The sequence below is a fragment of the Rhipicephalus sanguineus genome, chromosome 3, assembly GCF_013339695.2.
Source record: "Rhipicephalus sanguineus isolate Rsan-2018 chromosome 3, BIME_Rsan_1.4, whole genome shotgun sequence".
Classification (NCBI taxonomy): Eukaryota; Metazoa; Arthropoda; class Arachnida; order Ixodida; family Ixodidae; genus Rhipicephalus; species Rhipicephalus sanguineus.
The window spans coordinates 210,051,634-210,065,662 of record NC_051178.1 but is presented as its reverse complement, the minus strand read 5'-3'; the positions used below and the strand labels follow the sequence as shown (position 1 = coordinate 210,065,662).

Here is a 14,029-nt window from a genome sequence, read left to right as displayed (position 1 = left end):
GACGCGGGTTTCTTTCCGGGGACAAGCGAACCGGCCCCCCTTTTTTTTTTTTTTTTGTGCTGTCGCACGCTTCCTTCCGTCCACAGCGGCCGACGTGCCGCAGCGCTATTTCGAGCACGGACCCTCCAGTCAAAAAGATGAGAGGGACAGACAAACAGAAACGTGGGAGATGATGTCCGAAGAGAACGCGGCCCGCTTCTTGACACGCGTCAGCTAATATTGGAACAGGAGTTGACTCGAGCGCGATGCGGGAATGATGCACAGGGGACGAGGAAGTGACGAACGGAACTTGACAGGAACCGACCGAGAACGGTCGGGGCATTTCTGTTGCTCAGGCTGACGACGGGCATCGGACAGCGTGCGATACGTAACGAGGCGGTGCCTTTCGACAGTGCCGCGTTGCGTGTTTTATGAAATAACGAATGCGATTCTTATTTTATTGCGTCAGCGAGAGTACGGCCGTCGATCTCAAGCTGGCGGCACGTGCGTAGCTGCCGAATGGCGATGGACGGAAAGGGTGATGGCGTCTGTATATAAATATAATATAAACATTTAAAAAAACGCTGCGATGGCGGCCTCTCAACTGTGGGCCTTAAGCACCCAAGCCCGATGCTCGAACAGGCGCATCCCTCGTGCGGTAGAATAGAACACCTTAAATACGTTGGCAGTAAAAGAAAACGTTCACCTAACGATCTGTTCAGCGCATCATGTAGCCTCGCGGTGATGATGAAAACGATAATAAGCATACATCTTCGATGAGAGAGAGAGCGAGGGGTTTATTTACAGAAAAGCAGAGAAAGGTCGTCCTGAGCGATAGTATGCTCTAGCCTGCTACTCTACACTGGGGGAGGGGAAAGGGAAGGAAATAGAGCGATGATTGACGATGGTAAGTTACGGAGGTGAGTCCCGTCAAATCGGCGAAATGCTGTAGCCGTGACATGATCATAGCGCGAGTGAATTCCTGGAGCTTTGCAGGTGCTGTTGTTTGGGGCCGCCTTCCGAGAGCCACTCGTCGCGACTGATGATGGCAACTCGAGAGCTCCATCCAGAAACCGCACCGAAGGGGCTCGAACCCACTCGTCGGACGTCCTTGTTGTCGGGCCACGAGACGGCCTCCTTTTTTGGAAGTCGAAGAATAAAAGGCCTGCCAGTGCAAAGTCGTGACGCAAGGCCTGCCCCAACAAGGATGCATATCCGACGCACGCGAGGAACAGAAAAGAAACAATCAGGAGCGCTCGCATGGGCGGCAAGCATCCGGCGCATGAATGGCGGGGAAGCGCGCATAGCGAAACGCATCGCCTTCGAGCCAAGACGCCTCGCTCATTCTCCTCAAAGGCGCAAGGCCGTGCCAGACATAAAAGCAGGAGGCGCGTGCCAGCCTCTCGCCGTGCGCGAAGAAACGGGCGGCGTCCACCCACGCGAATCCATTCGGAATAACGCCATTACGGAGGCTGCATTCCACACGCCCTCCCTCCGCCAGAAAGCGCGTCGCCCCAGAAACGCTTTTCCACTTCGAAACAAAAGTAGAGACGAAAATAATACCGGAGAAGCAAGTGCCTCGTCCTGCAGTGCGATACGACTGCCGCCATTTGGGCGGCGACAATAACGGGGTGCTTATGCTTGTAACCTGTGTCGCGCTGTTACTTAAATCATTTTAACAGTCTTCCAATAGTCCCTATAGCGTAGCCAAAAAGGACCAGAACCAAACTAAATTAAGAGGTCTATGGCTCGACGAACGAAGCGGTAGAGCACAGAATAGAAACGTAACGGCTGTGCCGTGAATGTGATCGCATGAATGTCGTAGATGTGAGCCGGTATACGGTTAAAAATTCAATGCGCTCAGTTGCATACATACAGACCGCCGCGGTGGTGCAGGGGTTACGGTGCTCGGCTGCTGACCGCGGGTTCGATTCCGGTCGCAGCGGTCGTATTTCGATGGAGGGGAAATGCTAGGGGCCCGTGTACTGTGAAAAAGAATACGCGTGATGGTCGAAATTCCCGGAGCCCTCAAATATAACGGCGTGCCTCGTAATCATATCGTGGTTTCGGCACGTAAAACCCCATACATTTTATTACTATTAATCAATCGTACTCAATTACTCGCCTTACACCTCGCCGAGCATGATAACGTCAATGGAGCCGCTCTGACCGAGCGCCAGAAAGAACAGCGTTGAGATAAAAAGCGCTCTGTCTCTTGTGTACACTTTTGTAGCGCTTACGAGGTTTTGAGCATGACAATAGGCATTAATGCGTCAGAAGGAGCTACAACTGCGGCAAAGCGGAACGTATTCAATGGCCCGTCAAACGTGCACAAATACACGTCCTTACAGAACTTGGTAATTCAAGCGTGAGAGCAATCGCGAACCCGCTTGATTCATCGCGGGCCCCGTGGTTACGCGCGATTCACGAATACGTCTGTGCGTGCCTGTACCGCTAGAGCTCGCACCGATCCATGAATACTCATTCGGCCTACACAGCACAATGGCTAAGTCGCCTTAGCGCGCACACACACACATGACGAGGAAAATTCGTGCCTTGGTCCAAGCAGAAATATCTTGCTCCATTGAGCACAAGTACGAGGTGACGAGGTACTGTTTGGTCTTGCGGGTGCTTTGTCAGACCTGGTGTTGCCGCGCCAGGCACACGCAGCCACGGATCTCTCGCTCCGCCGGCTGGACGCAGCAACGCCCGAGAAGAAAACTGCGAAAGGACAGACGCGCGAGGAAATACTCGGGCCTTGCGAGACGGGAAAATGTCCCAAGCACAGCGTCTCGCGCATGCCATGCACCAGGGTGTGACGATCGCAAGACAGCAACGTGATGCACAGCAGCACACAGTGGTATCTCCACTTTCATATTTAGCCGATACTTTTTGAGTGACAAAGATGGCGTCCGTGAACACAAGATGTGGGAGACGAAAGATCTCCAGTTGCCTCATAGTGCTGACATCTGGAAACATAGCCCTGACATAATACTTGCGGAACCGTGAAAAAGTTTCAACCGAAGCGGTGCGCACTAAATATGACACATACATGCCAACGGCGCCTTGAAAAGAGTGGAGTCCGTACAGCGCGCTTGTCAGAGGGATGACGCGAACCCATAGACGACAACGGCAGTCGGCCAATAAGCGCGCCCACAAATGTAAACGGCCACGTGCTTTAAATGCCTCAAATTAGGATACCATTAACGTGTCCTATCACATGAGATGCTCGCGCCTTCAGTCTTCGCCATCTACGGTGCCGCAAGGGAGCTTGGTGGGCGTCGCATTTTTCGTGCGTGGAAACACGTTTGCTCGGGAACTCACGAATACTCAAACAGGCGTCTTTTCACTGATAAGCACACGTAAGTACGGCGCAAACACAGGCTCTGACAGTTGCACCGAGGGACACGCGAAAGAAATCACTCTCGGTGTACATTTTACCAGCTTAAAGTAATAAAGAGGAAAACGACTTTTCTCGCTTGAGTAAATTACTCTCAAAATTCGAAAATCACCAAGCTTGCTGCGAGAAGGCGCTTGGTTAGCGAGACAACGCGCAAAAAAAAAAAAAAAAAGCGGGTGGCGACGCCCCCTTGAAGTTTCCGCACCAAACGTCATGACGTCATAGACTGACGACATCTACTAGGTCCTACGTACTTCTTAATCAGTAGAAATGAAGCACATCGTCCTCTGAGGAGCCATATACTTTGGCTGAGCCAATGTTGCCGAAATACGAAAAGTAAACTAGAAATCCGTGACGACACGTGCGGCGATTTCGGCGCGGAATTAAAAAATTTATACATCCACCTTGATATTCTCCTCTATTAACTTACAATGGTGAAATTACAGACATTACAGTTCTCAGAGTACAGTTTAATGATCTAAACAGATTCATTGTTTCACTTTAGTGTCCCTTTCATGACCGCGCACGGCAAATGTGGCACGGTTCGCGCTTCGTGCCGTTTAATTAAACAATAAAGAAAAACCCAAGGCGGGCTGTTCTCAAAAAGAAAGAGGAAGTTTGGGAAGCGAAATGTGTCGAGGATACGGTATCTCTCTTCCACACCACCGTCCGATCGCATTGGTCAACGCTCAGATACGCGCGGGAACGGGACCAAAATCCGTATAGGCCGCGAGTAATTGGTTTCGCGTCACGCGGCCGCTTCCCACAGTTCATCCCTCAATGACGGGACGCACAGCAGCGAAAATGGGTGCAACGATCGAGACCCCCTCTGGCGTCGTTGCTGCACGCCTCTTGGTACGATGGCGCCGTCAGCGCTCGCGCGGCACACGTGTACGGGAGAGAAGTGGCACACCGCGGGAAAAGCGTGCGGAGGCTGCTCGCCAGTTACAGTGTGAATGATACGTGCCAAATCGGCATCACGATACAATTGCCAGTTTCTCTCATCGTTCGTGACCAGCGTGGAATTTTTCGAGAGAGGATGTGCGCTATCCGTGTTTCGATGGCCCACGGAGTCAAACAAAGGAGTGCGCAGAAAATGACTCAGTGGATAATAATTCAGCCGCCTATCTTGGGACTTGACATACAAATACAATTTTCGCACACTTCAGAACCGTAACCAACGTGCTCGAGTCGGCATCGCCATACAATTCGTCGCTTCGCGCTGAATGCCTCCGGATCGACAACCAACCGCGGTCTCATCGACATGCACGCCCTCTCTCACCGCGTTCGAAAACGACACGAACAGATGCCACGACCAGCTTTCGGTGATCGTCGAAACTTGGCCTGTTTCTTTCGGGCTGTGCGCAAGAAAACAGCCGTTTCCTCCTTCTTGCAGACAGCGCAACAGGCGAAAGTGTGCTTTGCGTACAGGTACAATAGAAACTGACAAGCACCTTACATTACACGCAAGCAATAAGCTGTCCACCAGCGTATGCAGGATTCGCAGCTGAATCCTGACCAAATTCAGCTGCGACGCGCCTCCGTTTAAATTGTGACAATTCTTCGTCACGGGAAGTTCCGGTCTCACCTATGCCCCAGCTACCTATCTCAAGCCAGAGTTTAAAAAATATGCCGACGCATGCTGCTCACTACTGTATGGACACTATTTTTTTGTATTTCTGCTTAACTGCTTAATTACGTAAAATTAACTTTTGAAGCAACGAAGCTGGGAGAAAAAATACTATGAGAAAGCTGTAGATAAGTTTGTAAGACACCCGATTAGACAACTTTCTAGGGGGGAGATATCAATTTATGGGTACGGTGAAATATTTGCAGTAAACGCGCGTATGCAACGGTTTACTAGCGCTCACGGTGATGGTGCCGCGCGCACACAGGACTGCGGGTTCGGGCTGGAATAGATGACGGTTTAATTATAAGGGTTTGTCAACCTCCCAAGGACTTTGAAGAGGTCCCGCGGGACATTCGAGCTCGCGAAATGCTATATACTTCAAACAGGTCCAAAACAACAGTAAAAGGAAAATCGAGAACTTCTGACAGCCTAACGTGGGAGCTCATTCTATGATTAGAAAGCCTGTCTTCCCATGAAATGCCTCATTATAAGGCAGACAATGACATCGCAAAGCCCGCGTGCACTTGCGCAGCAAAGTGCAGCCCAAAAGTAAGCGCCAAGGACAAAAGCAGTGGACCGCCGTTAATCCTGCGTGGCGGAGCTTAATCCAGCAGCGCTTATCTACACCCATACGGGACGGTTACGTCACGACCAACCGCGCGCTCACCTCGCGCGACGCTAATTGCAGTCGCCCAGCGCGCATGCATTTCACTCGCGAAGGTTAAAAGCGGGGCGCGTTTCCGCGTCCTCGCCTTTATCCCCGACTCGAGGGTGGCCTTCGATTCTGGGCGACCGGCACCAGCGAGAACGCCGGCGTGCTTGTTTTCAAAGCAACCGGAAAGGAGACTCGGAAAAGCGGCGTCGCAAAACAGCAGAGATCTGCAGATGTAGCGGGAGACCCCCCCCGTGGCTATGTACCCCCCCCCCCCCCCCGCGGCATTTAATCCGCCGGGGCCGATCGCGTTGCGCTGCCGCCGGGATAAGTTGGTTTGCACTTAGTCCGGTTGAACGTGCAACGCGCTTTCTGGCCGACCTAAAACGACTTGCGAAAAACAAAAACATAGAAAACAGAGCATCGGCCGCCTCGCATTTCCCTGTTCCCGGGTCACTCGAAGCTGCAGAAAAGAGAAAAGATTCCGAAACCAGCGCCGGCCGCAGGGCAACAGTTCGCGTGTATGCACAAGCTGTATGAGAAAGCCAGCGGTACTGTACGAGCTTGCAAAAAAAAAAAAAAAAAATGAGATAAAATAAACGAGTATGGCCGTTACTTTCACGCACACGAGCGGAAAACGTGAAAAACGCGTGGGCCCTGGGCATCCATTACTCATGCAGCGCCCATCGCCTTTATTCCAACAACGAGGACGACTGATAATAGAAAACGGGGCGTCAGGAAGCCGGCTATGCTGCACAATCATCCGTGATATTCCGAAGGAGACCAACACATTCTTGTTACACGTCGCAACCACTGCAAACATCCTCGCGGTCATCGTGCGTAAAGGACAATCAATATTCGGACTCAAACCAGGCTCGCTGAAAATGACGAATAGCGACAAAGCCAAAGTCACTGCAATTATCGACGTAGCACTAGCATTTGGGCTTAAGTGCTCTACAACTGCGGAACGTTACGACTGAAATAACCAAACGGGTCCATTTTGTCAGTGGTTGCAGGATCGCAGGCGAGCGTCTTCACTTCAGAACATTAACAGGCGCGCTGAAAGCTCGGCACGAGTATATGAACAGTAGCTTTATTGCTTCTCATGCAACGTGCAGCCGCTGGTGTTTACAGCGACAGGCCGCGATTTTCGCACACCGAAGTGGGGTAAGTACGTTACACACAGCCAGCTCGAGCAGTGATCGAGATACCAATGAAAAGGTGATTTCCTGGCCGTTAGTTTTATTAATCTGCCTGTAGAATTTATTCCTTTGTAATTTTTATTATGGATGTATGTGCTTTGTTGCTACTCGTATACGCATTCTGTTTCGTGTTAATGTGCGCTGCCACGTGTCTGGTGGTGTGCTTAATGAATACGCTGTGCTTACGTTTCACCAACGATGTCACAAGCATGTTACACCAACTCGCCCACATCAAGCTCCTCCAGCTTGGTGGTGTGCTTTCTGTGCCCACCCATGCAGTGTCTCGTAATGAAACGGCAGTATAATTAAATAATAAATGGCAGGATGGGAGTTATTCTGCAGTATAGCCGTACTTCTGAAGAAGAGAACTGGGCCAAAGAAACCGTCACGCTCGAAGTGGGCACGTGCCCAACAAGTGATACCATAAGAAAATGCAGCGCTGCTATTGCAGGGAAAGACAGCGCAATATGTAAGTTCTACTATATTCAACAGCCCTCTCCAGAAGTTTATTTATTATTATTATTATTATTATTATTATTATTATTATTATTATTATTATTATTATTATTATTATTATTATTTCGCTTTCGCACTGAGTCACCAATTCTGCGAAAGATATGCAATAATGCGATGTAGAAACGGTGCAGAGAGAAATAACGGGATACGATGATTCAAAACACAAGCTCGACCGTAAGAAGAAATACATGCCACATATATCCATCCATGATCAAGACGAACTGTGCTGGAAGTGCGGCAAGCGAGCGCGAAGGCGCTACGACGCTGGGCCATAACGTGCTTACACAGTTAATGCACCTTATAATGCGAAGCTGAAGCGGTTTTAGAATTCGACAGATCTTCATGGTTAGCAAGGACCGACATCGACGATGTCGTAATTTTTTTTCCGCGGCAGTTGCAGCAGGAGCTTCAGAATACGCGAAAGAAATATTTGTCTTGCTCCACCCACGCGAGCGCGCCGAAAGTGTGGGCGTGGACATCTACGTCATCTTCGCTTTCTTTGGCGGAGCCGTGCTGCACTCCGGCGGAAGGTTCCCGTCGCGCTCACTGATCCGAACTGCGAGATCGCTGTTTTGTTACGAAGGCTCACCTAAGTATACCGAAGCTGAAAGTTCTGCAGCTGGATTACGATATCTGAAATAACGACAAACAGCCGAGCGCTACGTGAACAAGCGTCTCTCGTTTCTTCAACCGTGGCCTCCGTGACTACCTTGCGATGTGCCGTTGCCGGAGCTAATCGAGGAGGCCACCCTTCAGCAGTGCTGCTGTTGCAGATAACGCGGGATACCAAGGATGACGTCACAACGTTCGCTAACCATCTCAAGAAGTCCTGCGGAGACAGCCTCTGTTTTGTGCCAAAATGTGCAATTTGTGTTTACTTTTGAGAACTCCCACATCGCTTTTCGAATTCAGCAGGGATCAAAATGTCCTTACACGTTCCAAAGTCATTTTTCTTAAAAAGTACTTCAGCTTCCCGTTAACCACAGCGCGATCGCATAGATAGCAAACCGTTCGGCCGCGGCGAATGGACCTCATAAGACTGTTCGCCTCGTAAGAAGCATAAACAGAAAAGATGGCCGCCAACTGCGCAGGGCCACTGCGGCTCTTCGTTCCAAACATCCAGGCTACGTTGCTTGATGGCCTGGTATTGCAACTGGCGCACGCGTGGATCTGCCACCGCTCTCGAAGCGGCAATGGTCAAGTGGCGACGGTATCTTCCGCACGAAAACGAGCCCGCAACTGTAAATAATGTGCGATACTCACAAACTGCGAGGGGTCGTATCCTTTGAGAAATGGGTTGCCCGCCGGCTGCGTCCAGGTCCTCCACTTGAGGAACGACTGGTGGTGGTAGCCCCACTGCTGGTAGCCGCCGGACGGCTGCCAAGGGGGCGGGGGCGCGGCCGCTGCGGCCAGCGCCTGGTACGATCCGTACGTGCCGCCGCCCCACACGCTGTGCGCGCTGCCGCCGCCACCGAAGCTGGTGCGCGTCAGGATGTGATGCTCCTGGCGCGACGGCATGCTCACCACCAGCCGCCGAGAGAAGAAACCCAGCTTCGATGCCTTGCTCTCCGTGAAACGGACCACCACCTCACGACGCCGTCGTCATAGAGAACTGTGTCGCCTAGACTTACGGAGATCGGTTTCCGCCTAGTGCCGCGTCACGAGTCAACGAAGTACGTCTCCGCAAGGAAACATTAGACCAGTGTCGGTTCTTTCCAGACGTTGTTCGGCGAAAGACACACCCACTGCACTGTGACGAGATTTCGACGCTCAACAGCACGCTGTGGCCGCGCTGTCCAGAAGCGATGCTAGGCAATCGGCAGGCACTTCCGCAGGCTCTTCACAAGAGACGCAAGCACAAGTGTGCGGGCGCGCACTTCCGCTAGTTGGCTCGAGGCTGCCTGCGGCGTCGGACACGAAAAGCAGTGCTCCTCCTGGCCACGTTCCGCGTCGTTGAATGGGCGCCCCCAGGAGAGAAGAATAAGCAGCTTGTCGTCGCCGTTTTCTTCCTGGGCCAAAAGAGCGCTTCCGTCCGGGTTCCGGTCCGATTGTCACCGACCAGGCTGAGGAACAAGGCGCCGACAAGGACCGCACTGGCCCGCTTTGACGGCGCTTACCCAGTTGTCTCGGCAAGCGCAACGTTTACGCCACAACGATCGCCGTGTCACAAAGAAGGGACCGATCTGTATCCAGGGCGCATCGTTTCCTCCGTGGCGAAAGCAGGTTATCCGTGGTGGATGACGACGGTAGCCATGCCGATGCAAGAATCTCCGCTTTCGTCTGTCCTCGGAAGCGCACGTTTGAGAAACTAACCACGCAGCCGAGCATAGAATGGTACGCGCGGGTGGCCCGCGAGGCAGAGCGACGAGGACCAGTAGATGGACTGCTTGTGTTCCTTATGGCGGTCAGGAGTTCTCTCCAGTTTGAAAAGCAGGTGGCCTTCGCTTCTGGATCGTCAGCCGATCCGGGACACAAACACACACTTCTTTCAGCTTGCAATATGATTTTTCTTTTGTCGGAAAGTACGCTGCGCCGTCACGTGTTTCGCCGGGACGGACAAGTCATGGCACGCCGGAAACGAAGCGACAAGTCGTCGAGAGGAGTCCAGTACTGGCCAAAGCGAAGCCTCAATACTCGACGGGAGCCGGCGGACGGGTGCGTATCTCCAGCAGCAGTGAGGCACGGTACGAATCAACGCTGAATCAACAAAGAACGAACGGCAACTTCTTCAGCTGCGCAGGTTTTCCGGCGAGCACATGTTCCAGGGGCACGCGCACGAAAGACCGACCGACAGGAGACACACATGCAGACCACGCCACCAGCTATGACGGGCACGACACAAGTCTGCCGCGAGCGTGCAGCACGTAGAGGCGCGATCGATCTGAAGAAGAGACGGTCACGACTTGGCAGGCTACACAGCCATAGATAGGCGGGCGCAGAAAAAAAAAAAAAAACAGTAAGAGACTAGAGGGGCTAACGGGCGTCGTGTGTATGCACCGTCCGTGGACACGACGAACAGCTAGCGCAGCGGCCGACGTCGAAGCCCGCTCGTTCGGTCTGTCCGTCCAAAACGACGGCGAAGCTTCCATGACCGCGCGCTCTCACCATTCCTCCCTCCTCTCCCTACAGACGAAACAGAAGAAGAAAACAACAAGCACGCAGAGACCGGCTTGCTCACAGTTGCGGGCAAGAGGAAGAAGGCGCCTCTCGCCCGTAACGGGAGAGGAGCACTTTTCTCAGAGCATGCTCGGCTGGCGCGTGAGCAGCGCACGACCACGACGGCGGTAGGCAGGTAGACACACACACACAGAAGCTTCCGTGACCCAAATTCCGGCGGCGCACAAGAGGAGGGAGCCGAGTGGAGCCGAGTGGTCGCGCCAACGGAGACGTCGAGCACGTCCACGCTCAAGGTGCACGGAGTGGCGCGCAAGGAGACGTGCGCAGGGCGGCGAATCAACCGGTGATTGCAAAATGAGCAAGGGAAGGAAAATCCAGGCTGAAACAGTATACTCCACCGGTGAACGAACAATGCAGTGCCCAAGCTGTCACGAACTACGATCAAAAAAACACGCGCCCGTTACTCGCCCCTGTAGTAACTGAAACTACGCCCCGCGTCGAACCAAGCTAAGAGAATCCGCGGTATATGGCTCTACAGCTGCGCAAGCAAGGCAAATATTTCCTTAAAGGGACACTAAAGGCAAATATTAATTGGACGTTGATTGTTGAAATCGACGTTGATTGTTGAAATAGCGGTCCAGGAACCTCGTAGTGCTACTTTTATGCCAAGAAAGTGCTTATCTTGAAATAAAATCACGTTTTAGTTGTCCGCATCGCGTTAGCGCACTTCAAATCACCCGGCTGAAAGCGGTATTTCGCACGTCACTGTTGCCGTGCCCAACGTTGCCCGGCCGCCTTTACTGAGCGGCGGCGTGCACCATTCGGGAATCCGGCAACATCACATGAATGCGGTATTTTGTCGAACTTTCTATCAGAGCGACTTTCACGAGCGCGCAAAACACACGCGGCAGTACGCGATACCGGAACTACCACTGAGACGCGACCGCGTGAGCGAAGCAGGACGCCGGGCGAAGCGCAGTTCGGCGAAAACGGAACTTTTGAACCACGCGCGCCGTTTCCTAAGGGCCATGGCAACGCCAAAGAGGTTCTTTTTTCCATGAATCAAACAGAAACGAACAAGCAGCATTTTATTACGCCTCTTGATGCACGGAAGGCTCTTTTTTTATTGCAGCTAGTTTGATTACTAGTGATTAATTGTATTCAGACTCTCCCACGTCATCGGGATCACTTCCAAAATGTCCCACTCGTGGCGCTCATCGTGCGATACATTTAGCTTAATTTCTCGGTAAGTAGGGCACTGCTGTTGATAATAGTGCCGTTTTAGACATTGTCATTTACTGAGCTTTCACTCTGACATAAATTGTTATTTGCCTTTAGTGTCCTTCTAAAGCACCATGTGCTCGTACAAACAAGTGGCGTTATGGAAGGATCAACGCTCATTTCCCAGTTAGGCGAGGCGTTTATTTGGCTACCGTCATTCACCAATTTTTCGTGATTTTCGTGCTAAAAATAACTATGTAAATGGAAAAGGTGCGATATAAAGTTGTGTCACTAAATGTACAATTAGGTTTTCAAATTAAAATGTATACAAAATAATAAAATCCGAAACACCGCATTTTTACAGCGTATAGAACAATATGTGTTTGGGTTCATGTATCGCAGATGTTCTCACACGAAAGCTAATTCTTGCCTCCATCCAACCGCTTTCACCCTGTGCTAGACTGGTGCATAACGAGACACTGGATACTCCCCTTCCGCGGTGCACGGAGAAGTCGAGGATTACTTGGAGTTTGAGAGAAGCGGTCCCTATCATACCTAGTTGTTTGCGATGCTAAATAATTGCCGGGGTTTAACGTCCCAAAACCACGATAAGATGAGGGACGCCGTAGTGGCGGGCTCCGGAAATTTTGACCACCTCGGGTTCTTTAACGTGCACCTAAATCTAAGTACACGGACCTTTAGCATTTTAACCTCCATCGAAAATGCGGCCGCCGCGGCCGGCATTCGATCCCGCGACCTTCAGGTCAGCAGTCGAGCACCATAACCACTAGACCATCGTGGCGGGTGTTTGCGTCTTCTAGTCCTGGGCGTACGTGACTCGCACGTCCAAGGCTTACTGCAAGTTGCAGAGGTCTTTAACTCTATGCCATACATGGCTACACCATCGACATGTAGGTTAGGCAATTGACGCATGCTATGTCTCGTAGACTCCGTATCCGACAAGAAGCACAAGGGTCAAGTTGTAAAAACTCTCTAGCTTAGCAAGTAGCGCGTCGCATCCTTAACCACGGCGGTCGCATTTCGAGTGGGGTGCAACGCAAGAACACGCGTGTACTTACACTTAGATGCACGTTAAAGAACCGCAGGTGGCAAAATCCATCCTTCCGTTACTGCTGAAGGATCACCCGATCTAAATTTAAAGCAATAAAACATGACCTTTTTCTGTCTGGACGTTGTCTGCGGTAACGGTTTTTTTTTTCTCCTGTGCGTCGTTCTATGCGTCGTTCTGCGTCCCCCTTTTGTCTCCGTTTCCATGCGCTGCGCATACTTAGTATATATCAAGTATTCATTTGAACGAGGTGAAACTGCAATATTTACAGGCGCCACTTACAAGAAGAACGTACAGCGGGGATGGAAAGAAACTCGAACATGCGGCATCTACGTTCTCTGCTGTTTCGCATTTTGTTTTCAAGCAGTTTTAGCCTGGACGATGATAAAAACATGGTTGATCCTTCTGTCATAGGAATCGCTTTAACACGAAAGTAAAACATGTCTTCACAGACGTAGCTGACCGTTTGTTGCGCATTGTTTCGCCCCGAGAGCGAAGGAATGAATGGTATAGCAACAAGTTGTAATGTCACGCGAAGAACGGCAAGCAGCTCGAAACTTCCAACGCATTGCTCAAGCAGAAACGACGCGCGGAACGAACATACACAGGATGAGCGCGAACTAACAACTGTCACAGCTCGACAGTTAAAGCGCGCTGGTCAAATACAAAGGAGGACGCACGAAACGAATGCAAAAGCATACACAGAATGAGCGCGAACTGTCACAGTTGTAACATCTGTTTGTGGGCAGCGCGCTCCTTTCCCAAAAGCGGCCGCTGCAGTAAGCGAAATGACCTTCGTGCTCTCTGTAACTTGAATGCAAACTTGCGGTGAGAGCGCAAGACGTACAAGATAAGCGCGCGCGCAGGAGCGACCACGCCCTGTAGAGGCACACGCTCATCTCAACGCGGGGGGCGACGACATTTAAAGCGCGCTCTTCTAAAGTCACTGTAACGGGAAAAGTACCGCGTTCCTTTTCTCTTCGCCGCCGCGCCCTTTCGGCGGCTTCGCCACATAAATGGTCCAGATCGCTCGCCTCGCTAGTGTCTCCCGGCCGCAGACGCACGGCGCTTTGGAGGGCGATTGTTTTTATAGGCTCAGGAAAGCGTACAGGAACACTACGACATCCCGTATCGTTTTGAGACTTCATAGAAAGCCTATCGAGGCATCGAAGAATGCCCAGGTAAGGCCCGCTTTGCCATTCCCAGCGGGAAAAAGGATGCCAAACGACGGGCTGTGTGGCTG

At 51.6% G+C, this 14,029-nt stretch overlaps 1 protein-coding gene across 3 annotated transcripts in view; it reads right to left on the bottom strand.

Annotated features, from left to right (window-relative positions):
* Nucleotides 1-14,029, bottom strand: part of LOC119388207 (serine/threonine-protein kinase 26) — a 121,457-nt gene that overhangs the window by 61,546 nt on the left and 45,882 nt on the right. Inside the window, exon 1 of one of the 3 annotated variants that reach the window (XM_037655868.2) lies at nucleotides 8,643-8,943. The exons of the other annotated variants lie outside the window; for them this stretch is intronic. Within the exon in view, the coding sequence (XP_037511796.1) occupies nucleotides 8,643-8,897 (255 nt within the window). The 5' untranslated portion in view covers nucleotides 8,898-8,943. Of the gene's footprint in view, nucleotides 1-8,642; nucleotides 8,944-14,029 lie in introns of those variants that run through there. 3 annotated transcript variants of the gene reach the window in all.